The sequence below is a fragment of the Rhinichthys klamathensis genome, unplaced genomic scaffold (genome assembly GCF_029890125.1).
Source record: "Rhinichthys klamathensis goyatoka isolate OS25496 unplaced genomic scaffold, OSU_Roscu_1.1 h1tg000395l_1, whole genome shotgun sequence".
Lineage (NCBI taxonomy): Eukaryota > Metazoa > Chordata > Actinopteri > Cypriniformes > Leuciscidae > Rhinichthys > Rhinichthys klamathensis.
The window spans coordinates 1,325,522-1,352,831 of NW_026606897.1; the positions used below are offsets into that span (position 1 = coordinate 1,325,522).

The 27,310-nt window shown below is 40.9% G+C and overlaps 1 protein-coding gene across 1 annotated transcript in view; it reads right to left on the bottom strand.

Annotated features, from left to right (window-relative positions):
- LOC130070165 (complement C4-B-like) overlaps positions 1 to 27,310 on the bottom strand; it is a 184,978-nt gene that overhangs the window by 36,061 nt on the left and 121,607 nt on the right. Inside the window, exons 21-30 of the mRNA XM_056234460.1 lie at positions 27,064 to 27,282; positions 26,892 to 26,943; positions 26,533 to 26,622; positions 26,178 to 26,384; positions 24,314 to 24,389; positions 23,911 to 24,103; positions 23,650 to 23,751; positions 10,627 to 10,789; positions 10,319 to 10,503; positions 10,034 to 10,192 (exon numbers count right to left, since the gene is read on the bottom strand). Coding sequence (XP_056090435.1) covers positions 10,034 to 10,192; positions 10,319 to 10,503; positions 10,627 to 10,789; positions 23,650 to 23,751; positions 23,911 to 24,103; positions 24,314 to 24,389; positions 26,178 to 26,384; positions 26,533 to 26,622; positions 26,892 to 26,943; positions 27,064 to 27,282 — 1,446 coding nt within the window. The remainder of the gene's footprint in view (positions 1 to 10,033; positions 10,193 to 10,318; positions 10,504 to 10,626; positions 10,790 to 23,649; positions 23,752 to 23,910; positions 24,104 to 24,313; positions 24,390 to 26,177; positions 26,385 to 26,532; positions 26,623 to 26,891; positions 26,944 to 27,063; positions 27,283 to 27,310) is intronic.

Sequence of the window (27,310 nt, forward strand, 5' to 3'; positions counted from 1 at the left end):
ACAACGCCCACATCAGCCGTTCCACCGCGGCGGTAAAATTTGGGGTGTATTTTCTGCCTTTTACCGCCAAGAGGCGCTACAATCATAGACTCTGAAAAGTGTTTGTTTATTCTCTCTAATGCGTAATCTGCTGCCGCACCGCACTGATTCAGAGCGATTGAAAGCTGGTAGCAGATGAATTCAACAAGTGAAACGTATAGTTAAAATAATTCATAATCACAATACTGAAATTAGGCTACTGAAATGAAATTGAATAAATAATGAAAAAGTAAAACATTGCAATAAAAACATTTACAGACGTACAGACGATAGCTCAGAGGTTAACGCAACAACACGAGCTTCGAGGAGCTTCAATCGACTCGAGATCGAATCTCAATGTAGCATACATGTTGTTAACTGATGTTGGCCAACAGCGTTTATATTTAACCTTCTTGATGCTTAAATAGCTAACTGTTTATAACTGTTTACTTATTTAAAGTCAAGAGTTTTGTTTAATTATTATTACAACATAAATTTGCTACATTCCTGTAGAACCGCAGCCGCTGCACAAACGACAAAAACTGATGAAGGAAGATTGTCAGCCGATTGCATCAGAAAATGAAAATGAAGAAGCTCGTCTTTAGTCTGCTAAATTATTGTGTAATGTAAAAGAACACTAAAATTACTTAAGTTTGAAACCAAGTTCGAACATTTCAAGGTTTAAATAAAGTGTCGGGACAGTTTTTTTAATTTAAAACAGGGTTGCATCGGGTTTAGAGTTTATTTCTTTTGCGATGCAAAATAAGAAACACTAGGCTAATCTTATTCTTGCGACATTTTAAATTTGTATTGCCAAAGAAATGACAGCTATATTAAACAATTAAAACAGTAGGCCTACAAAACGAAAATTGTCCAAAGCAACATAATTAAATTAAAACATGCGTTTTTCTTTGCCTCTCTCGCGCTGAATCTCTTTTTAACAACACTGTAAAAAAATTGCTGTAATTATGCAGCTGTTTGCCAGTAACTTACTGTAGATTTAAATTGATGTATATTTACCGGCAACAGTTTGTTCAAAGTTAAATGAACATTAAACATTAACAAGTCTTTGTCTTTACAGAATAAAATTATAAAATAACAATCTAATGCAAAGCATTCTGGGAACCAGAAATCTTCATCAACCTTTTTCTGTTTTTTTCCTTCAGATTTTGGTTCCCAGAATGCTTTGCATGAGGCTGTTATTTTAGTTTTATTCTGTAAAGATAAAGACTTGTTAATGTTTAATGTTCATTTAACTTTGAACAAACTGTTGCCAGTAAATAACATCAATTTAAAACTACAGTAAGTTACTGGCAACCAGCTGCCAGTAATACTGTAATTTCTACAGATTTTTTTTACAGTGAAGTTTATTTAGTCTCCCTCGCTCTCCATATGAAAGAGGAACATTAACACCTATGCCTATTGTCCTGCGCGCTCGATACAGCACTGAACTGTCCCTCCAACCCCCCACAGGCTATCGGAGTCTGAGGCTGACTTAACACAAAGAGAAGTCGCAATTCACACTTAAATCGCTATTCTAGACAGTGTTGATAATGAAGGAATTAAATGATTTAGTTACATGTAGCCTAGTGATATTTCTATCATAAAAGTTTATTACTAAATATTTCATTATTTCAGTAATTGATGAAATAAAACTGGTTTGGGCCAGCTTTTTCCAAGCAAAACTAAATATAATCTGAAAAAAACGCATGTTAATTTGTTTTCATGAACAAAATGTTCAACTCAATATTAAAGTCTACATGGATCTTTGGATCCTTTCAACCAGGCATGCAATTTGTGAATTAAGTTTTTTATTTTTTATTTTTTTATTCAAATAAATATCGAACCACGGTGCTTTGTGGTAATGCTGCTAAATTAAATAACATGTATTGAATAATTATGAACTTAAATGAAACAATATCGCAACATTTCGACAAATACATTATTTGATCTGTTTTTACATTTTAATTCAGGGCGATTTAGCCTGCTACATTTAATTAGAGCGAGATTTTCACCCTTGTCATTTTCTCATTGGGAAGCGCTTACAGGCTACATGTTTGAGTACATCCTCTGTACCTCTCGTTTTCATATGGATTACATAATCAGATAACATTTATTAGCCAGAATATTTAGACATTTAAAGGCTTGAGACAGAGCCGATTTCTTATAGTGACTGAGCTGAAGTGGCTTTCGGTTCATTTTTGTGACGCGCAGTTCCCGGAGACAGAGACGACAGATAAACTGTTTTTGTCGTTAGCAAAAGTTCGAATAAAACCCGACTTTAGAAAAATGCATAGGGCCACTCGGCGTGGTCTGCCAAAACACTTAATTATAAACTTCAATATTTCATTCAAAATAATCTCAACACGCTTTGTAAAATTTTGAAAAGCCGTGCATGCATTAAGGCCACTTGAACTAATGAACAACTGAAACGCTGGTTTTGATTTTATTGTTTGTCGTTGTTTAAACGTGCTTGTTGCATATCTCTATTTTATATTTGATATGGTCTATTGGTGAAGTAGCCTATAGCATTGATTACTGTGGAGGGAGGGGTGTGGGGATTCAAATAATTCAGCAGAAGCAGGGATGTTTAGACCAGAAGGAAATCCCCGTCCCCTCTGGCAAATCACACTTTACTTAAAACCATGTTTTTAAAAACTCTAGGTTGTAGGGAATCAAAATAATAATAATAATAATAGGCCTAATAAAAAAAAATATATATATATAGGCTATATATGTAAAATTACTTTTTTTACAGAACTGCTTTTGAAATTACGATTGGTAGCCTCGTACGATTGGTACAGATGCAACGTCGTTGTGTTCGATACTATTGTTCCTAGTGTAAAATGGAAATGCATGGTAATTTTATTTTATAAATATAACCAAAAAACTGTATGGCGTAACAGAGTTTTAGAGCTAGACAAATCTCTCTGCATTAATAAATATAAAATTTGCAGTAGACCATGTTTGATCGGGATTTGAACCCGTGTCATCTTGATGATGAATCGTAAGTTCTACCGCTCGGCTATTAATTTCCTCACTGAGAAATGCCCAAACGTTTGTTTCTCACATGAGCGAGAAAACGTTTTGTCGTTAGCCTGTGTGAGTGTAGGCCTACTTTAGCCTACCTACATGAATAAAAGTAGACCTTTTACAGTTTTAAAAGATGATATCTTATCTGTATGACCAACAATTACGCAGTAAGTTCTTTTAGCTGTTATGAGAAAAATAAATCCAAATGAACGCGCCGCCGCGTTTGTCAAACTCTAATTCAACATGCCAGAATAAAGCCAGATTTTAGAATAATGCATAGCCACTCGGCGTGGTGTGCCAAAATACCCTAATTATAAACTTCAATATTTCATTCAAAACCATCTCAAAACGCTTTGTGACATTTTAAAAAGCCGTGAATGTATTAAGGCCACTGGAACCAGGATCGTAACTGAAACGCGCTGCATGTCTCAATACAGGAGCGCTGGTTCAGATTGTATTGTTTGTTGTTTAAACGTGCATGTTGCATATTTAAAAATATTTGTTTAAAAATAAATGTTTGTTGTAGGCTTATTTGTAAATTACCATAACTTGTAGAATTTCATCCTTACTGTTGTTAATTGACATTAGCCCCACTTACGTTTTGATAAATGTCCCTTTGCGCCACCTGGCGGTCATTTCGCGAGCGACTTTGAAATGCGACTGGTTTATTTTTATTGTATTGGTCTACTTTAAAAAATAATACTTTATAAGACATTTATGGGAAAAGACTATTTTCTTTTCAAGATGTTTCCAACTGTAACTTTGAACCAATTCTGTAGAATGGCCCATATAGCATTTGACCAGGATTTGTTTCCAGGTATGAATAAAAATGTGATTCTGCCTTTCATTTATATTTTGATTGTTTGTATATATATATATATATATATGTGTGTTTGTGTGTGTGTGTGTGTGTGTGTGTATATATATATATATACACATGTAGGTTATATATATATACAAGAAAGAATGCAATGACAAAATATATATATATATATATATATACATGTAGGCTATATATATATATACAAGAAAGAATGCAATGACAATATATATATATATATATATATATATATATATATTGTCCTTACATTCTTTCTTGTGTGACACCCCTGAATGAAAGGCTCATTATTATGCAGGGTCACTGTCTGAGAACCACTTAATTATTCATGATAGGGGTTGGGCCGTTCCGCCCATCCGCATATTGCCTTGGCAAACAAAAAAATGTTTTTCACAATTTAAAACAATCTATTGTTTTATGTGAATGATTAGGAAGGATGATTTTCAGATCATTTTGAAGCAAAAACTCTAGGCAACAACGTACATTAGTCAAAAGTCTTGTGGACTCATATTTAGTATGTTTTTTGTGTCCTTATTTCAAAAACTTTATTTTTTAGTTTTTTCAATAACCACGCATAAACAATATTCTCTCAAAAATACAAACATGTACATACATGTTGCTCACACATTATGGTAGACCTGTTTGTGCTAAATAGAGTTTAATTTCACCTGTGCCATTAATATGTTTATAAGCAACTGAAAAAAGCACAAATGTCAGAGCATGTCAAAACATCCAAAGGGCCCCAAAAACACTCTGGTCCCCAGAGGGTTAAACATAAATTCGCTTTTAGATAATGATTTATGACTGGACTGGAGTGTTTTTGATCATATAAATTCATAAGAACAATCAGATAATTAGAAAATAACAAGATTGTTGTTTGTGCTTGGTGTCGGTTCGTCACTCTTGTTTGTGTCTCTCACACAGTTCCTGTGTCCTAGTCTCCGTGCGGAGTTTATGTCTTTGTTTCCTGCGCATCCAGCCGTTTGGGAGATCGCCTGAGTCCTTTCACCTGCCTTCGAGCTAGCCTTCACTGGGGATTCCCCGTCTCACGTCTCCAGTGGGAGTATTGTCTTCCAGGTCGCCTGCCTGCTAAACGTGGTGTTTTGAGTACTCTCCTGTTCTGTCTGTCTACAATAAACTGCTCAACTTGCATTTGGATCTTTGCATCCTTGTGACAGAACGAACCGACCATATGATGGATCCAGCAAGTGCGGCAGAATTGCATGACGTATTGGTCAAGAGTGATGCTCGTCTTCAGCAACAGGAACTAGCAACAGCAACAGGCGGCTAATCCACCGGCTCCAGTGATCCAGACCATCCGTTCCACTGAACCTTTTTCAAGATGTCATTCCACCCATGCGTTTCTGGATGCGGCCGTTCCCTGTCCCCCTCTGACGGTCACAATTGTTGCATCACATTTTTGGGCTTACAGCACGCTGAGGCAGCTTTTCAGGGTCGAGCATATCAGTACAAAGATTTGTATCTTCAACATTTCAGCCGGTTGGGTCTTCAGGTCAACTGGGAAAAGAGCAAACTCACACCCGTGCAGAGGATCTCTTTTCTCGGTATGGAGCTGGATTCGGTCCAACTCACGGCACGTCTCACAGAGGAACGTGTCCGGTCGGTGCTGAACTGCCTGAATACTGTCAAGAGCAGAACAGTGGTCCTACTGAAACTTTTTCAGAGGCTCCTGGGGCATATGGCAGCCGCAGCCGAAGTATCGCCGCTCGGCTTGCTGCCGCTACTTGGCAAGCATGTACTGGTCTGTTCAGACAGCACTGCGACCGTCGCGTACATCAACCATCAAGGTGGTCTACGCTCCCGTCGTATGTCACATCCTCCTATGGAGTCAGAAGTATCTGAGGTCGCTTCGCGCCACTTATATTCCTGGCCTGCTCAATCGTGCCGTCGACGAGCTCTCACGACAGCTTGTGGCCAAGGGAGAGTGGAGACTCCATCCCCAGGTGGTCCAGCTGATCTAGGACTACTTCGGGGCCGCACAGATAGATCTGTTTGCCTCTCCGGACTCGTCCCATTGCCAGTTGTTTTACTCCCTGACCGGGGGTACCCTCGGCTCGGATGCACTGGCACACAGCTGGCCTCGGGGCCTCCGCAAGTATGCGTTTCCCCCAGTGAGCCATATTGCACAGCTTCTGCGCAAAGTCAGGGAGGAAGAGGAGCAGGTCTTGCTAGTTGCCCCTTATTGGCCCAACCGGACCTGGTTCTCCGAACTGGTGTTCCCCTCAACAGCCCCTCCCTGGCCCATTCCTCTGAGGGAGGACCTTCTCTCTCAGGGATGGGGCACCGTAAGGCACCCGCGTCCAGACCTCTGGAAACTCCATGTCTGGTCCCTGGACGGGACGCGGATGTTCTAGGTGGGCTACCTCAGTCTGTCGTAGACACCATAGCTTCTGCGAAAGCACCCTCTACGAGGCATGCTTACGCGTTGAAGTGGAACCTGTTCGTTGAGTGGTATTCTTCTCACCGAGGAAGACCCCCGAAGGTGTTCGATCGGTTCCGTGCTTTCTTTCCAGCAAGATGGGTTGGAGAGAGGGCTGTCTCCCTCCACCCTCAAAGTGTTTGTTGCCTCTATTGCCGCACATCACGATGCAGTGGATGGGAGATCCGTGGGAAAGCACAACCTGGTCGTCAGGTTCCTGAGGGGAGCGAGGAGACTGAATCCGCCTCGCCCCCCCTCTATACCCTCTTGGGACCTTTCTCTGGTGCTGTCCGCACTGCAGAGACCTTTGAGCCTCTGCAGGCAGTTGAGTTAAAAATTCTGTCTTTAAAAACAGTTATTTTGCTTGCTTTGGCTTCCATTAAGAGGGTAGGGGACCTGCACGCTTTTTCGGTCGACGAATCGTGCCTGGAATTCGGGCCGGCTAACTCTCACGTTGTTCTGAGACCCCGGCCTGCATATGTGCCAAAGGTTCCTACCACTCCCTTCCGGGATCAGGTAGTGAACCTGCAAGCGCTGCCCCTGGAGGAGGCAGACCCAGCCCTGGCTTTTCTCTGTCCCGTCCGCTCCTTGCGGTGTTACGTGGACAGAACGCAAAGCCTCAGGACCTCAAACCAGCTCTTCGTCTGTTACGGAGGCCAGCAGAAGGGAAAGCCTGTCTCCAAGCAGAGGTTGGCCCACTGGATAGTGGATGCCATCATCTTGGCGTATGACTCCCAAGGTGAACCTTCTCCCCCTGGGCTGCGAGCTCATTCCACTCGGAGTGTAGCCGCTTCCTGGGCGTTAGTGCAGGGTGCCTCGCTGACGGATGTTTGTAGAGCTGCGGGCTGGGCGACACCTAACACGTTCGCTAGATTCTATAGCCTACATGTCGAGTCAGTTGCTTCCCGTGTGCTCTTTTCACATTGAAGCCAGTCAACACTGTAGCCCTGCTCGAAGTGTCGGCTTGCTGCACCACTCCCCTCTTATGGACTGGATATGTGCGCCATTTTTGCTCAAGTTGAGTTCCCTTCCGAACCCTGTTGAGTTCCTCCACACCCCCTGCGGCATTGGACGTGGCGGAGCGTCCGATGCTAGGCCTACCACTTGTATGCTTGGTGGAACTTGTGCTAGGCTGGGTCCATATGTTGTGATCCCTACGGCGATCCCATACGTGTTTTCTTCAATGGTACGGCTCCCTGGGGTGAGTCCGTGTCTTTCCCTTGGCAGAGTTCTTCTGCCGTCACTGGCTCGGATGAGCTCCCCCCTGTTTTAGGCTGGAGCCACCCCAGTGGCATTACATATGTTGTACTGCCCGGTCTTCCGCCCAGTTAATATGTGTATTCTCCACATGTTACCTCCCTTCGGGCAGGATGTGACTTCGCAGCGTCCCTCCTTCCTTTATTAGGGCACGCTTCCCAGTGTTCCAAGTCTAACTGAATGGGTCTTGCGGAACAGCAGTGACTTTCCTGGCCTAAGCCCTGTCCCTTCCCCGCCTAATTGCCCTTCAGGGAACGAGGGTTACATTCGTAACCGAGACGTTTCTGTTTGTTGGTGTGGGTTTGTGGGTGTGTACTACCTGTTTGTTGCTTAGCACCAGCTGATCACTTATCAGCCTTCAGCTGTAACTAATCATTATGCTTGTTAGCTGTCTTTATATCGCTGGAGTTGTTTGTGCTTGGTGTCGGTTCATCACTCTTGTTTGTGTCTCTAACACAATTCCTGTGTCCTAGTCTCCGTGCGGAGTTTATGTCTTTGTTTCCTGCGCATCCAGCCATTTGGGGGATCGCCTGAGTCCTTTCACCTGCCTTCGAGCTAGCCTTCACTGGGGATTCCCCGTCTCACGTCTCCAGTCGGAGTGTTGTCTTCCAGGTCGCCCGCCTGCTAAACGTGGTGTTTTGAGTACTCTCCTGTTCTGTCTGTCTACAATAAACTACTTAACTTGCATTTGGATCTACGACTCATCCTTGTGACAGTTTAGGCCCCTATTTATGTAGAAGTAAATGTGTGCAAGTGTGTGTGTGTGTGTGTGTGTGTGTGTGTGTGTGTGTGTCATGTCATGCCACATGATTTTGGATTTAGGACATTAGGCTACTTTGAGTTCGATCTTCATTCTCCTTAGCCATTTTGTTACATTTGTGTCAGGGCCTTGGGTCACTATACCAATTATTTCCCACCCTTATTGAACCTACATTAATTATTTTTGGTAATTAAAAATAATAATTAAAACGTTGTTTTTTCTACTTCACACAATTTCCCATAAATGTGAACCTGATCTATCTAATAATATAATAAAAATAATAGTAATAAAGAAAAATGCACTAATTATATCATCCAAACATTGTCTTTATTATGAAGTGGGTTTTTGGTAAAGAATATATATAAAACAGTTGTCATGAAACTGCACAAGGAATATGGACAGAGGTGATCCAAACGCAGGCTTTAATGAGAGGAAGATCCAGGGACAGGTACACATGCAGGGGTCAAAACCAGGTAAGCAGTCCAGATCAGCAAACATATAATGCAAGGATAAGGCAAACGGGAAGACCAGATACAGGCAGGGAGTCCAGGAACCATGAAACTAGGAAACACTAAGGCCCTGTCCACACGGACACGGGTATTTTTATAACCGTGACTTTTTTTACGCGGTTCGGCCGTTCGTCCACACGAAAACGCACTGAAACCGAACATTTTTGAAAACCCCTGCCAGGGTGAGGATTTTCAGAAACGCCGGTTACAGTGTTGTCGTGTAGACAGTGAAACCGGGGTTTTTGCCTTGCGACGTCAGAGTTTGCGCCGTTATCCGCTGTGTTTGACGTCAGATTTGCGCTTCTGATTGGCCAACGTGGCTTTACGGTTAAGGTTTATATCGCCGCCTGCTGGCATGGCATGCTCTTGACCGCGCTTGATAGCGTGTTTTTACGTTTTCATGTAGGCGGAGACCGAGCATGTGTGGACGGGATTTTTTTTTAAAACGCTGTAGGAAAAACTCTGGTTATAAAAATACCCGTGTCCGTGTGGACAAGGCCTAAGGAACTAGGAAAACGCTTGGGATGCAGTATGACACTTACAATACTGAGCAATGAACCAAGGGAAAACTCAGGCTTAAGACAGGTGCGCTAAACAAGATAATCAAACACAGGTGCATGAAATCAACCATAATCAGTCCAGGGTATAACCTAAAGGAAACCATAAACTAGGAAGGAGTGCCCCCCAGCGGCTCAAGCAGACACTCCAGCCGCAGATCGTCACAACAGTCACATGGGTCAATTTTTGAAATTGAGATTTATACATCATCTGAAAGCTGAATAAATAAGCTTTCCATTGATGTATGCTAGGATAGGACAATATATTTGGCCACTATGCAACTATTTGAAAATCTGGAATCTGAGAAAATCTGGAAAAATCGAAACATTGATAAAATCCCTTTTAAAGTTGTTAATTTATGTTCGCGATTGTGAAGCATTCACTCACAAAAATAAATGTTTTATATATTTACGGTTGGAAATTTACTAAATATCTTTATGGGACATGATATTTACTTAATATACTAATGATTTTTGGCATAAAAGAAAAATAGATAATTTATATATATACATTGTATTCCGTATTACAACAGAGGCTATCCCGGCGGTGGGGTTCACAAAATTTCAAGCAGCAAAGGATGATCTGGTTATATTAGCTAGCTACAGGTTCAGTCTGTTTACCTTTAATTCTGTTTCCACTTTCTTTTCATTTTTGTCCAACTGCAGACTCTCCATCTCAGACCTTCCTGGAATGGTGAACTGTGCGTTGACGGTATTGATGGGGGTTTGTGGTATATTCAGTGCATACTCTGTGAGAGCTTCCAAAGCCACGATAGTATCCTAAAGTGTGTTTGAACAGTATAATTGGTATTCTCATTTTATAATTCCTTCTTCAGATATTCTTTGGCATTAAAATACATACAGTAGGAACCCTGAAAAAAATTAATTCAGTCGCATTAGACTCACCTGTGTTGATTTGAAACCTCCTTCATAGTTCTCTTGTGAAGACAAGAAGCATGCGGCAGCATGTGCTGTTATTAAGTCATTCTGTTCTAGTGCAGTCATGAGAGCGTATGCAGTGGTCTCTACTGTTAATGCCTCATTTACCAGTCGCATATTGAAGTCATCTTTCCACACAAGACATTCTCCCTCTAATTGATTCAGTTAAGCAGTTGAGAAGAAAGCATTTACAGAAATAACATGATGGTTGACTTAAATAGATGAGTCTCTTTAATAAAGTACTTCCATAAACAAGTCAGTAAATGGTATGATACCTGGTTTTGCAAGACTTCTGAGTTTCTTCCAGGCTGAGAGTGCTCGAGTTTGGTCAGTGAGGCAGATAGACAAGCAGTACGCCGTAATGGCTAATGCATAGGGTCTTTTAAGATCACCAGCCCGTATAAGGAGGAAGTCGGTGGCACGATACATACTTTTCTCCTAGTCAGCATTAAAAAGACAATATTTGTTTTCCTTTATTACACCATAGCATTCTTTTATTTGACTCTCTAGCAGGCTGTTTGTCAATCCAGGCTCACTGGAAATATGTGACTGACAACATTTCTGCAAAACACAACCTTGTTGAAGGAAGCTAAAAGATTTGGATTAGAAGCTAAGGAAGGAAGCTAAAAGATTTGCATATCGCGCTCCACCCCACAGAGCGGGTATAAACAGGAAGCGGATGCAAGCACCAGTTGTTTTTCGCTGAGAAGCTGAAGAGGAACCCGGCCTCAGCGGTGGTCCAGCAGTGGTCCAGCGATGGTGGCGACGGGACGTACATCTCTCGTCCCTCCTTCAGAGAACGAGGGTTATATGCGTAACCAAGATGTGGGAGAGGCTGTCGTGAGGAGCATGAGTTCTGGGAACCATGTCCGGTTGTGCCAATAAGGGGCAACTAGCAAATCCTCCTCCCTGACTTTGCACAGTGTCTATGTGAGAAGGCTCACTGGGGGAAACGCATATTTGCGTCGGCCCCGGGGCCAGCTGTGTGCCAGCGAATCTGTGCCTATAGGGTCCCCTCGTTCAGGGAGTAGAACAACTGGAAATGGGACGAGTCTGGAGAGGCAAACAGGTCTACCTGTGCAGCTTCAAAGTTGTCCCATATCAGCTGGACCGCCTGGCAATGGAGTCTGCACTCTTCAGAAACCACAGGCTATCGTAAGAGCTTGTCGGCTGCACGATTGAGAAGGCCCGGAATGTAAGTGGCACGAAGCGACCTCAGATGCTGCTGACTCCATAGGAGGAGATTGAGTTGCAACATGGGGAGCATATACCACCTTGATTGTTGATGTTCACAATGGTCAAGGTGTTTTCTGTACGGACCAATTGGTGCTTGCCAAATAGCGGCTTTTTGAGGCAGCCCAGCACAAGGCGTACTGCTAACAGCTTGAGGCAGTTGATGTGCCAAAGCAGTCGGGGGCCCGTCCAGATCTCCACAACTGCATGCCCGTTGTACGTGGCCCCCCAACTGGTGGTGGAGGCATCCGTTGTGACCACCGAATGCCTGTACTCTTGTTCTAGGGGAACTCCTGCCCATAGAAATAAAGGGTCTGACCACGGGCTGAGGGTTTGGCGGCAGGCCAGTGAGATTGTCACAAGGAGCATGCCACTCGGCCATGCCCATTTCGGGACTCGGCAGTGAAACAAGTGCTGAAGGGGCCTCATATGGAGCAACCCGGGAGGGGTTACTGTGACTGCCATATGCCCCAGGAGCCTCTGAAAATGTTTCAGTGGGCCGCTGTCCTGCTCTGGGGTGTATTCAAGCATTTTAACACTGACCAAACAGGTTCCTCTGTGAAGCGTGCTGTCCGGTTGACCGAGTCCAACTCCATTTTACTCTTTCCCCAGTTGACCCCAAGTCCCAACTGGTTAAGTTGACTGAGCACCATGTCCCTGTGTTCGCACAACTATTCCCGAGACTGAGCTAGTATCAGCCAATCGTCGAGGTAGTTGAGGATGCGAACACCACACTCTCTCATGGGAGCAATAGCCATCTCCACGACCTTCGTAAAGACAGCACGAAGGGTATGACTTTTTACTAATACACTCGGCCCTCGAACTCAAAGCACAGGAACAGCCGATGTCACGGGAGAATCGAGACATGAAAGTACGCGTCCAAAATGCATTTCTGTGTCAACATCTTGAACGGGAGCCTGTGTAAGGCCCGGTTCAAAACTCACAGGTCCAAGATCGGCGGTAACCCACTGCCTTTCTTGGGTACAATGAAGTACGGGCTGTAGAAGCCGGTCTTTATATCGGCAGGAGGGACGCCGGATGAACTGAATCTCATAGCCGAGTCTGATGGTATGTATGAACCAGCTGGATGGTCTGAGGAGCGCTAGCCAGGCTCCCAGACACCCTGCCAGGGGGCCAAACGAGACCACAGACGTTTCCACCATGGGGCAGCGAGGTGGAAGGCAGGGACCCAACTTGGACAGCATAGCGGCCCGAAGTGGGGTCTGAGTGTGTGGTGCAACACTCATCTGACTGCACCAATCGGTAGGAGACGCGTGAGAAGGCATTCTCACTTTCTCGAGCCGCATCAGGCTGCCGGCTGGCAATGAAAGAGGGGGCTGAGGGTGGCAAGGCATAGTGTTGCACACCGCCAACCTCACCATCTTAGGACCCAGGAACCGAGAAAATAGTTTTTTTATTGAAACACAACAGGAACACAAACAGAACATAATTGAAGATTCTTCACCTGGCCCTCCTTCGGGGGAGGGGGTGATACGGTCACCATCTCCTGAAGAGCTACTTCCTCCATCCCTGGGTCGCCCGTCTCAGCTTGTACTTGCGCTTGCCACCTGGTTTGGCAGAGGCTGGGACGGGCTGGCCGAGCGGCAGTGGAGGTGGCGGCAGGAGGACGCCCTCGGCAACAAGCAGGCGGAGGATCTGCCGGGGCAGGATGTGTCAGATCTCTTCCCTCTGCTTCTGGGCAGCAGAGAACTGCGGGGCGATGTTCTCCACCGCATTGCCGAATAGCCCGGCCTGTGAAATGGGGAAGTCCAGGAACTAATACTTGTCGGTCTCCCTCGTGTCCGCCAGGTTCAGCCAGAGATGGCACTCCTGGACCACAAGTGTGGACATTGCCTGATCAATTGAATGTGTGGCAACCTTTGTCGCCTGGAGGGCATGGTCAGTTGCTGTACGGAGCTCACCCATGAGCTCACAGTCAGGGCTACCCTCGTGCATAACCATGAGTTCTTTGGCCTGATGGACCTGCAGGACCAGCAAGGAGGAAGCGCCTGTCCACATGCTCTGTAAGTCTTGCCCGTGAGAACGGACAATAACTTACAGGCCTTGGATGGGAGACGCGGATTACCCTCCAGGAAGTAGCGGTCGCAGGCACAGTTGCATTGTGACAGACCGCTCAACCGGAGGAATACCCATGTACCCTTTGGCCGAACCAAGAGTAGTGAGGGGGAGGAGGTACCAACTCTGTTTCTGGCAGAAAATTGTGTCGTTCACGACCTGGTAACCTCCTCAGCACAGCCGCCCAGAGATAACAATCGTCCAACCTTGAGGGTTCGGGACACGATCAGTTCCACTCAAGCCCGACTATCCTGGTGGCCCGGGAAAGCATAGCCATCAATTCTGGATCAGGCTTGGGTAATGCTACTCTCCCAGAAGAGGGCAGCGCAGATTCAAGCTCATCTTCTGATGCAACGATTGTCGTCTGGTCTGAAATGACTGGCCGGTCAGGAGAGGAGCTAGTGTGATCAATCGAAATCTCCACGACTTGCGGTGTTTGTGAGGAGTAAGGGACCCACGGGAATTGGGTACGGGGCGGTGAAGCCCTCACTGTTATCCTCAAGTCACCCTGGCTATTCGCCCAAGTAGCCCTTTTCTGGGGTTAACCAGAAGAGGAACTAGATCGAGGCATAGGTAAGGGGATCCCACCACGTTTAAGATATAGGAGTCTTGACCATTACACAGAGATTGTCATGTTCCCGTAGTGAGAACATGAGTCATCCACAAGCGCTGCTTCAGCATGCTGAATGCCCAGGCAAGTGATGCATTGTTCGTGATCATCAGCCTGCGCCAGGGAACGACCGCATCCAGAAATACATGGGTGATATGACATCTTGACAAAGACGGAGTCACACCCGTGTTTACTCTTTCAGGAATTAACTCACTCAGCTGTTATTAAAACAGCGATCTCTTTGAAGACACCCTCGACGCCAACACTGCTGGAGATGCTTCTTCCTGAAGAATGCTCGACACACTCGTTGAATTCAACACTCTCAGAGACTGCATGAAGAAGATCTGTTCAGCCCCGAAGTGAAAGAGAGACTGCATAAAGAAGATCTGTTCAGCCCCGAAGTGAAAGACAACTGGTGGTTGCATTTGCTTACTATTTATACCCGTGCTGCGGGGCGGAGTGCGAGATGCAAATCTCCCACATCAATGTGCATTGGCTCATTCTGTTTACACTTGAAGATGATTGGGGCGCTCTGACGCTATCTCAATACGTCGGTACGTTGAACGTGACCAACTGAAAGGGGACCCCTAATATTAAGACCTATGCTCCATTATAAGAACAGTTATAGTTATTTATATTATTTTTATAATCACTTATAAGTAATGCATTTGCTTTTTCAAAGTGCATGTTCATAATCCTAAACTAAACTTAATTAGTCAGTCATATGGTTCCATGAATGTACAGTATTTATAAAGTCGAGTCAAGTTAAGATCTGGATATGGCCAGGACCCGGCTGACTACGGTAAACCTTGGGATAAACAGAGAGACTAATATTAGTGTAGATGGCATTCTACTTATGATGTAACAAGTACATCAAGATGTTATGGGAAGTTTTCCCGGTTCCGGCTGACCTAATTTATGCAGCCAAATAATCCTTTTACATGACTTGAATTATAGAAATTGATAATGTAACCTGGCACGTGTATGCCAGGTTAAAGCAATGTGTTTTTAGTTTGTAGTGTATCTGCTTCCTGAACAATGCAAGGAAGACTGTTCCAGAGTTTTGGTGCTAAATAGGATCTACCGCCAGCAGTTGATTTTGATATTCTAAGTATTATCAACTGGCCAGAATTTTGAGATCACAATAGACTTGAAGGACTATAATGCGTTAAGAGCTCGCTCAAGTACTTGGGAGCTAAACAATTTAATGCTTTGTAAGTAATTAGCAAGATTTCAAAATGGATACAATGTTTAATAGGGAGCCAATGCAGTTTTGACAGAACCAGGCTAATAGGGTCATTCTTCCTGGTTCTAGTAAGAACTCTAGCTGCTGCGTTTTGGACCGACTGGAGTTTTTTTATTAAGTGTACAGGGCAACAACCCAGTAGAGCATTACAATAATCTAGCCTTGAGGTAATAAATGCATGAACTAACTTTTCCACATTTGTCATTGAGAGCAGGGCTTGAAATGGGGGGGTTACACAGGGGGTCGGAGCCTGGGGAGTGAATTTCGAAGGGAGGCAACGTTCCAGTTAAAATTAGTTAAATTTTTTAGGGAAATTGAGGGATTTCTATATTTTATTCTCTCAATAGACTACAAAAAAGATACAAATTCAGCACAAAAACAATAAAACAATAAAATTGCATGATTAATCATTAAAAGATCACAATCTGGATTTAAACACCCACACATCTTAATCAGGCTTGAAGTGGGCCGGTAGGCACAGGTACGGCACTTCTATATTTGAATCTGTAGCGTACCCTCACTTTTTCTTGCATACAGGCACTTCTCACATTATGCCGGTACTCTGACCCCCACACACCGAAACATAGAATCAGGCTATTTATTAACTGTATACATCTTGCATTCTGAGCTTTTATAAGTATGGATGGCGCGCGAATCACTGTAGGTAGGCAAGTTCACCAGCACGCTCCAAACGTGTGATTAGACTTGTGCAAGCCGTTCCTATGATAAAATGTGCAACCCATTTGAATTCTATAGAGAATGTAGTTAACCACTTGGGGTCGGGCGTCGTGCCGGCGCGACCGCCTCGCTTTTTTTTAATCAAATAACTCTGTAAATTTTTGTCATACATATAAGTGTTATATATAATTAAAAACTGTTAAATGTCTACTTTTATTTGTGTACACATAATAAAAAAAATTATGTGATTTTCGTGAAATAAAGAAAATAAACACGATGCGCGTTCTGTCATCTCTCTCAGTGTGAAGTTCATTCTGAAGCAAAAGAACTGTAAGGGCCCTATTTTAACGATCTGAAACGCAAGTATCAAGCGCGAAGCGCAAGTAACTTTGTGGGCGGGTCTTGGGCGCTGTTGCTATTTTACCGGCGGGATAAATGACTCTTGCGCCCGACGCAAGTTTAAAAGGGGTTGGTCTGAAGTAGCTTCATTATTCATAGGTGTGGTTTGGGCGTAATGTGAAATAAACCAATCATAGCGTCATCCAACATACCCGTTAAGAGCAGGTGCGCATGTTGCATGGCGGATTGCTATTATAGCGGTGGATTTACCAGGCGCCGCCAGGAGCGGTTCACAGCCGAGGAGACCGACGTTCTTGTCAGGACCGTGAAAGACAGAGAAGTGACGTTGTATGGGGATGGGAGAAACCCACACAAATCAGTGTCGTTTAAACAGGCGTGGGAGGGAAAAAAACTATTTTTTTTTTACATCTTCATGGACACCACAATGATTTCCCTCATATGTTAATATGTTTCCTTGTTATAATGTATGATTTGCAAAAATAAAAACTGCTGCATCTGTGTTGATGAGAGAATCAAAGTGTATGCGCGTTGTGCACCCGCTACATTATGGCCAAGCATGCGCGCTTAAAATAGCATTATGAACAACGCGCAACGCGCCACTGACTTTAGACTAGGTTTTTTCTGGTCAGTGGCGGAATTGTTTTCTGGAACTGCAAAATAGCACTAGGGAACGTTTGCGCCGAAACACGCCTCCTTTTTGCAGCCGACCCGCCCAGGGAGCGCAAGTTCATTTCCTAGTTTACCGATGTGCGTCTGTGGAGGGAAAAGCCCGCTTTGCGCGGGTGTAAAATAGGAATGATACATGCGTCGGTGTACAAAGTCATTTGCGCCGGGTGCAAGATAGGGCCCTAACTCTTACAAACAAAAACAAAAAAACAAAAACAACGATAAAAATAATAATAAAAACCTTCCAAACTAGAGTCAATCTCAGCCATTTCCAGCCCTGATTGAGAGAATATGTTGTACTTTAGATATATTTTTCAAGATGGAAGAATACGGTTTTACGGATGCTAGAAACGTGTCTTTCAAATAAAAGATTGGTGTCAAAGAGCATACCCAGGTTTCTAACTGACGACGAAGACTTGACAGAAGATCCAGCAAATGTCAGACAGTATTATAGGTTATTACGTGCAGAGGTTTTTGGTACAATAATTAGAATCTCTGTTTTTCAGAATCAAGTAGTAGGAAATTACTACTCATCAATTTTTTTTTATATTAGCTATGCATTTCGTTAATTTTGGGAATTATTAAGTTTCTTCGAGGCGCAAAGAAAAATAGAGCTGAGTATCATCAGGGTAACAGTGAAAGCTAATGCCATGCTTCCTAATGATATCTCAAAAGGGTACTATGTCCAGGATGAAAAGCAACAGTACTAGGACTGAGCCTTGCGGTACTCCATACTGAACTTGTGATCGATATGACTCCTCTTTTACTGCTACAAACTGATAACGGTCAGACAAGTATGATTTGAACCATGCCAATGCAATTCTACTAATGCCAACATAATTTTCAAGTCTTTTCAAAAGAATGCTGTGGTTGATAGTATTAAATGCAGCACTAAGATCCAGTAAAACTACTGCAGAGATACAACCAGGATCAGATGATAAGAGCAAATCATTTGTAACTCTAATTAGACAAATCTCAGAACTATGATACAGTCAAAATCCCGACAGGATATCCTCACAGATACTCACAGATATTTCTTTCTAAAAAGGAACATAGTAGTGAGGATACTGCTTTTTCAGTATCTTTTACAGAAAAGGGTAAATTCCAAATCGGCCCGTAATTGACTAATTCTGTAGGATCAAGCTGAGTTTTTTAAATAAGCAGTTTAATAATATCCAGCTTAAAAGTTTTGGTACATATCCTATTAACAAGGATGAAATAATGATATTGAGAAGAGGATCTATGACCTCTGGAAGCATCTCTTTCAGTAGCTTAGTCTGTATAGGTTCTAACATACATGTTGATTCTGGACAGCGAGGAAGAATTCACTTTTCCTCAGAGGAAAATTATAACTCGGACGAGGAACGGCTGCATTTTGAAGAACGAATTGATCCCGCGCCGAAGATAGGCCTACAAGTTCGGAGTAAGTTGTTTAGTGTTTTATAATTTCTTTTCTGATCGTATAGAGCTCAAATGAATTTTCAGACTATATTTTGCCTAGCTTTTGACATCTTACAGAAAAGATTGCCTCACAATATCCCTAACATTCGCTCGTGTAAACTTTTTAAATGTGATATTACTCTCTAAACATATTTGTATATTAAATATATAGTTTTGATTAGCTTATGACACTGATTATCATGCTAAAATACTGCCTTATGCGTTATGTATTTTGTTTGCGAATAACTGCATATTTAGGTATAGCCTATTGATTTAGTGAAATATATTTCAGCCTCCGGTAGAATATGTGATACTGTCTAAAATACAATTTATTTTTTATATAAAAATGTTGAGTTTTGGTTAGCCTATGACACTACTTATGCTAAAATAGTGCCTTATGCGTAATGTAGCCTATTTTGTTTGCGAATAACTGCTTAGGTTATATAACGAGAAATATATTTCAGGCTCCGGTAAAAGAGGTCTAAATACAATATATGTTTTATATAATTAAATGTTCAGTTTTGGTTAGCCTATGACACTATATCATGCGTAAATAACTGAATACAGGTGTAAATGTTTGAAATGTAGTGATGTGTCGTTCGCGAACGATCCGTTCATTGCGTGTAGGCCTATCACTAAATGCATGCGGTCTATATAGGCCATCAACAGATATTTCGATAACACTTTATAATAACTGCATGCTATTAATCATTTGTTAAGCATGAGTAAACAGTTAATTCATCATTTATAAAGCATTAATATACATTAATAAGCAGTTTATAAATACAGCTATAAACGCTTTTTTTCTTGATTTATAAGCATATCTATAATGCGTTTAATAATTGTATTTTCATACTTTGTTAATGATCAATTAATAATTTCTAAATGAAGTATAGCATTATTTACAAACAAGAGTTGTCAGTCATTCATAAGATCACTTAGAAAGTGTAAGTAAATGTAGTAAATGCAGGTAGTTGTAAAGTATTTAGTAGTGGTCAGTATTTTGTGAGCTAATCTAAAGTGAGGACTATTCATGCCTTGTAAAGCATTTATAAAGGAGATTTGAAGGCGCATCAATCTTCTAAACAGTAAAATGTAACAAACACAACACAGTGATTCAGAACATAGAAATATTTAACAGCCTTTAAATCTCCTTTATAAATGCTTTACAAGGCATGAATAGTCCTCACTTTAGATGAGCTCACAAACATAGTTAACTGACCACTACTAAATCCTTTATAACTACCCGAGTTAACCCTGAATTACAGCATAAATACATGTTAATAAAGCATTTATTAACACACTAAGTAACCATCACTATATGTCTGAATAATAAGATGTATGAATGTACATTTAAATAGTTTATTAATCATTTACTTACACGTTCTAAGTAATCTTATGAACCACTGAAAACTCTCAAATAACTGGTTTATAAAAAATGCAATTATTCATTTAGAAATAATAAATTGATCATTAATAAAGGATGAAAATACAATTATTAAATAAATTATAGATATGCTTGTAAATCAAGAAGAAAGCATTTATAGCTGTATTTATAAACTGCTTATTAATGTCTATTAATGCTTTATGAATGATGAATTAACTGTTTACTCATGCTTAACTAATGATTATTAGCGTGTAGTTATTATAAAGTGTTACCGATATTTCTCCGTCCCATGGCCCATCAACAGATGTATACATACATTGTGCATCCATACCCATTAATTGTCCATCAGTTTACTTTGGATAATGTATGCTAACAGTTTTTTTTATTTTTTATGAATGTGTCTGCATCATGCTCTCCTTCGCCAGCGACTCGCAGAGGGACACGCAGGTGTTGTTCAGTTCTCAGTGCGATCGAAAATCATACTGAGTAAGTGCACAGACGTAATATTTTACAGATGAAATTTAGCCTAATTGTGTTTACATCGTCATAATGTAGGCTACCTATTCTTGTGTGAAATTACAAACCAAAAAAATTATCAATGGCAATTAGTGATTGATAATGATAATAATACAGTTTATTTGATTGTGTTATCAGCATGCTCATGCTTTTTTCTTTTTTATAACAGATGTGACAATGAACACGTCCATCCACCAGTTCCGAAGAGAGCCAAGGCAAACAAGCAGGCAAGCAACAGGCAGTCCACTTTTTTATATATAAAAAAAAACAAGTTTGGTTTTGTTTTTTTGAAAGGATGTGTTAAGTGATAGTAATGACTTTAAGTCTTTACGTTCTTAGAAAATATTTCTATTTTGAATGAATGCTGTTCTTTTTAACTTTTTATTCATCAGTGAATCATTCTTAGTTCAGGCTGCCTCACAGCACCTTGATGGGCCATTGGGGGAGTGTCTTTAGTCTTCCCACCCAGGTGTAAATCACATTAATATTCATGGCCATTCACACTCCCACGCATACAGCAGTGCTGACCAAAAACTGACGTAAGACATTTAAATCATTATATTGTTGTTTGTAAAAGAGGGGTCAGAATGATTTTCACTTCATTTTGAACTAAAAATTCTAGCCTACAAGAATAGTAACTCAAAAGTCTTGTGGACAACTATTCAGTATGTGTTAAATGGCCTTATTGCGGTGACATTTTTTTCCCCAAAACGTACTAACCACGCATAATTTTTTTTTTCTATAAAATGCAAACATGTATATCCATTTTGCTCACATATTATTGTAGCAGAGTTTGTGCTAAATACAGCAAATTTATATGTTGGCAAATGGTATGTTTTAAGTAGCTGAAATAAGCACAAATGTCAGGGCATGTCAAAACATCTCAAGGGCCCCAAAAACACCTCAGACCCCAGAGGGTTAATGTAGGCTACACAAATTCGTGTTCGCTTCAGTCTTGTTATAATCAGATTCAGCGCGTTCTTCATCTTCAATCCGCAGCGGCGCCGAGCTTTTTTTAGGTCATAAATGGTAAACGAATGACAAAAAACAATCAGGCAAACTAATATAGTTTTGTCTAATTTCGCCATTTTGAACTGAAAATAGGCCTATGTAACGTGACTCATGTAATGTAATAATTAGTTTACAAGAAACATTAACAAAGCCGTTTTCATTATGTTAGGCACAAGATTAATAATGAATGTGTACATATTGAGAATATAATACAAATTGTAGCCTTTAGTAAATTTAAAAAGCTCAGCTTTAGGAGGGGAAGAGAAAGGGATGAAGAGACTGAGAAAAAAAGAAAGAGTGATGGAGATGAGAAGAGAGCAGGTATTGACAAATAATCTACTGCCCACTGACATGGTTTTAAAGCTATTTCTTATGCTTTTTTTTTTGGTCTTCAAACATCTTGAAATGCACATAGGCCTATCAGAGAAATACAAAATGTGAACCCCCTACCAACCTCAAATTTAGGACCTCTGTGATTATAAAGCCCTGTCTACGGCCCTGTATTAGGCATAAGATCAATAATAAATGTGTAGCCTACATATTGTGAATGCATTTAATAAACTTAATTACCTTTAGTAGCTTTCAGTAAATAAACGTGTCTGAGAAAATGATTCATAGGCAAAATCAACCTTAGCCCCCCTAAAATGAAAATCCTAGTGACGCCCCTGGCGCCAAGCAGCCTGATTGGTTCGCGCATCTGAGCCGCCTCGCCATAGGTTCATGCAGGTGCCTCAGCACAGCCAATGATCGCGCTAGTCACTCATCTGTGTCTGCTGTGCAGCTGTACTGCGTTTTAAAAACATTTGGCTTCAGTATTCTCGAGAAAAGGAGTTTTCCCACAGCGTAAGCTAGCTTACGCAATACTCGTTCCCTCATATCAGGGAACCGAGGTTACGTTAGTAACCGAGACGTTTTGCAGCCTTGGCTAAAAGAAGTATACATGAGACTAGATACTGATATCTAGTCCCCCCCTACACCTGTTTTCTATCGTGGTTTGTGTGCTTGTTGTGTGTTTGTTATTGTATGGTCTTGGAGTTCTGTTGTGTTTGAGGTATTCATGTTCTGCAGAACAGGAACCTGCTGAAAATCAGTTTTATCCTGAGTCAGGCCCGATTGCTCTTAATCTTTTCCTGTTTAAATAAATAAATAAATAAATATGAGATGTTATCGCTCTGCTGCAGAATTTCAACAGCATCAACATTGATTCCATGTGACAATATAAGATCTAAAGTATTTGTAGTAAAGTATGATTAGGGCAATGAGTGGGTCCTGACATGTGTTGCCTAACTCCAATAGAATTTAGAATGTCTCTAAATGCTAATCCCCATGTGTCTTCATCATTATCTACATAGATATTAAAATCACCAACAATTTAGCAATGCAGGCTGCATAAAGATGCAGCCTGCATTGTTATAATGTTATTATATTGTAGTTTCAATGACTTTTAAGTAATTAATATTTAGTTATGTCAAATATGTGAATATATTGTTATAATTAGCTACTGTGTTCTTATACATATTTATTGTGAGCAATAATATAGTTACTAAATATTCGTTTATTTGTAAATAATTTTTTTAAAGTATGATTTTAAACTGCTATAAGCAATACCATATTGCTGAGGAGATTTGGGTTTTAACATATCAAAATTACCATTCATGACCTCTAATACAAACATTAGCCAGTAAAATACATAATTGATACATCTAATTGGTACAGCAAACAAGTGTAAAACTTTGATATTTGATAATTGCCCATTGAAAAAGCAAATAAATGACTTCTAAGTAATTATACAAATAATATAAATGTAACTATAACTGTTCGTATAATATCGTATCTTAATGAGTCTCTGTAAATATATTTATAGAACAGTAATACTTACTTATATACAGATTGGCGCTATAATTCATTATACTGTAAGCATGGGCTTCATGGAAAGTGTTACCGTGTGTGTGTGTGTGTGTGTGTTTGTGTTCCCCACACACTTTGCATTCAGGGTTTTGTGTTCCACCGAGAAACTTTGCAGTGTTCAAGTACTTTTTGAGACAAGTGTAAATGATACAATCACTGGTTCTTACCACATCGGTTAAATCTCTGCCCAAGAAAGGGAGGGAATGATAGAGGGCTATCGTGATGAAAGCTGTTAAAGAGGCATCTTGCTCAACTCCTCTAATACCTCCCTACAACAGAAACAATGAATATCAGCACATTTATTGCAGTACCACAGGAATCCAATTCCTGTTTATACTATTTTGCAATGTTTGACATGTTGTTTGACATAATAAAGTTTTTTTCCAAAACCCCATGGTTTACTGGCAAATGATGGAAGGCATTCAGACCTGCATTTCCCTGTGTATGACTGGATTAGCATCAGTGAAGGACCCATCTGAGCTCTGTGTTCCAATCAGAAATGTGACTGCTTGGCGGATGTCCTCCTGTGAAATCAACTTTTCCGTTGAACTTTGCTGTTTAAGAGTTCCTATCTGTCCTTCAGCAACAAGGGACAACACTTTTGCCACCAGCGCAGTCAACCTACGAGAAATGAGAAGCCATCTATTACTTCGAATAGGTTGGAATTAAAAAACAACAACAACAACAACAACATTTTATTTGCAAAAATAGATATGTGGTAAGTGCAGCACTGAATTGCACAAAAGAGGTCACATTTTTGTGACTTGGCATATCTTTGGCATCTAATGCAAATTAAATTTACCATCACATTTAAATGCATATCAAATTTACCAGGTACTTGTTGGATGGTCTTGCCAAGCTCCATAGGATCCATCAGGCTTTTTGAACATTAAAATTCGCTCATAACCTGCCAGGATAAAATGATGCCACAAACCTTTAGAGTCAGAGCAGGGTACAGCCTGATGCAATCAAATTGTGTTAAATAATAGGCCTTAGGCAAGAAATAAATTATATTAAAAAAAAATATTGCAAACAGGGGTGTGTGGGATATTTGGTGCTGACTAAAGAGAGTTCACCCAAAATACAAATTCTGTTATTAATTTTTCACATTTATTTCAAACCCCATATCATTTTCTTAAAGGGGTCTCTGATGCGATTTCTTGTTTTCCTTTTTCTTTAGTGTGTTATGTAGCTGTTAGTGCAAGTATAAGATTTGTATATTTACAAAGCTCAAGTCTCAAACCCAAAGAGATATTCTTTATAAAAGTTAACACACAGTCACGCCTTCATAAAATGCTTTGTTCAAACACGCCCCCACAAATCTACGTCAGTGTGTTGGGGCATGGGTCACATAAGTAACACCGCCCAAATGTATACGCAAAGAAAGAAGATATAACTTTTATTCTTGCTGCATTATTGTTGCCGCCGGCGCCCCATGTTGTGGAGACGCTGTGTTTTTCATTGTGAAAGCCAAACTACTTTGTTTGGCCTTCCAAAATAGGACACAATTAGAAAACCGTGTTTAAGCATTATTTACAACACTGTTCCAGAACAGTACAACTAAAATTGTTGACTGTGTGCTGCGCATTTTTCAGAGGACTGTTTCCAGAACCTCTGAGATTATAAGGCCGGTGTTGTGCCTAATTTCGACCGCCTGCCAAATTATTACCCCCCTCGTTGAAGTCAGTACCTGATTGCCTAATCCCAACCCCGCCCCTAATCCTACCCCCTCCCCCACAACTATTCCTAAACCTATATGCTAGGGGGGTAATAATTTGGCGGGGGTCGAAATTCGGCACAACACCGGCTGTGCACAAAGGCTTCCAGAACCTGCGAGATTATAAGGCCGGCTGTGCACAAAGGCTGATTCTAAAAAGTCATCATGCATGCATCTTTGCATGTACATTCTGGTGCTTCTGACTCACACAGCCTGTAAGTATGGTTTCATATTTTAAGAAATTGCTACTGACTATTCAAACACGAGTTTTGTGCAGTATAGAGTAGTGCTTGCTTGTCGTTTCTACGATAAAAAATGCAGATAGTTTTATACATAGTGTCCTCACACCCGTAGCGCGGAGCGACGCGTAAAAAGACAGTATAAGTTATTGTAATCAGTAATTATGTCCCCAATGAAATAAAACCTTACCAATCTGATACGATCTGGTCCAGTCGTGCTGGCAAAGTTGATCGATCAGCTTGGACATCTGCATTTTCCGTATCAGATACGGGCTCGAATTGATAATAAGGTAGAACCGACATTATCACCTGTTTTTATTGCTTTGGGAGCTTATGTAATTAATAAGGTTAGGGGCGTGACATTTCCGCGTTAAAAAAAATTGATGCGTTTCAGAAAGGCGGGGCATAGAGGAGCAAATAATGTACAGTATGTGTAAAATAATGACTTTTTTTTACCTAAAACCGCGTAAACACATTGCATTAAACCAAATACACAAAATAACGTTCTTTTTAGAACCATCATATGACCCCTTTATTGAAAAATGTAAATACTTTTTTTTAAAGACTGTTTTGACATTTTTGTTAAATTGCATGTACCCAAGGTCCAATGGACTGTCATTAAAAAAAATATATATATATATATATATTTTAAAATTAATAATATATATATATATATATATATATATATATATATAAATTTTTTTTTTTTTTTCTTATGTGGAATACAGGTACACTAAACCTTGCTCAATGAAATCCAATGCTTTGTCTCTGGATCCTGCTCCCAGTTTCAGCCAGCACTGAGTTTTGTCTATGTAGCGGACTGCCAAGGCAGTTGGAGACATAAAGATCATCGTCTGCTCTCCACAGCCTTTCGGTGCCCGGATCAGATTTTCCACTTTGGATGGTGAGAGTAGTGGAACAGCAGTGGACTGGACAAATGCTACTTCTGCATTCAAAAGATTTTAGTTAAATCTAAGATAATACAATAAATATGGGTTTGATACCCAATAAGTGACAATAAATAAGAAATATCAAAAATGGAGAATTTGACAGCATTCACAACAACTACATTTTAAAGATATGTTGCTTTGGACCTTCTAGTTTGACAAACAAGTTGACATCCGTTTCAGGAACAGTGTTGTTTGGGAAAAATCCATCAATAAACAACTGCCGGTCATGTGTACCTGATGAGCAGAGTTCAGGTATTTATACACGTGTATAAATATGTATATAACATATTTATGTCACAAACTTTGTCAGAGCTTTAAAAAAAATAGCCAAAATATGTGTATATCTGTAATGGATGATCGGTAACACTTCAGAATAGTGTTCTATTATTAAAGAATAACAACACAGGAACAAATGAGTAATGACTAACAACACGGGAATAAGTAACTACAGAACAGTATTCAAAAGTGTGACTGGGTGATCAAATGAGAGCTATCAATCTCACCATCAAGATTAATAAAATAAGTCTGCTCTTCTCTCATTTCCACTCCCTCATTCTGTGACATGAAGAGAAAGACAAAAGATAGATTTTAGAATCACTGAAATCCAATTGTTCCTAAAACAACAAAGGATATGAGTTAAATTTGGGTATATTCTGATATTTCACTTCCCCTTACCTTGACCAGGAGCATCTCTTGAACAGAAGCCACTCTAGGTTTTTCATTTTCATCTTCATAAAGTTCAATAGTGATAGGGATTTGGCCTGTTGCCATGGGAACGGCAGGAAAAGTCACAGTTTGAGAGGACTGTTGCTCCAGACTGATTCTGACAGTGGAAGAGGAAGATGCTGACCCGGGTGAACAAAGACCATCCACTTTCTTCATTTGCACAACAAGCTGACCAGGAAAGTGATGAACAACATAT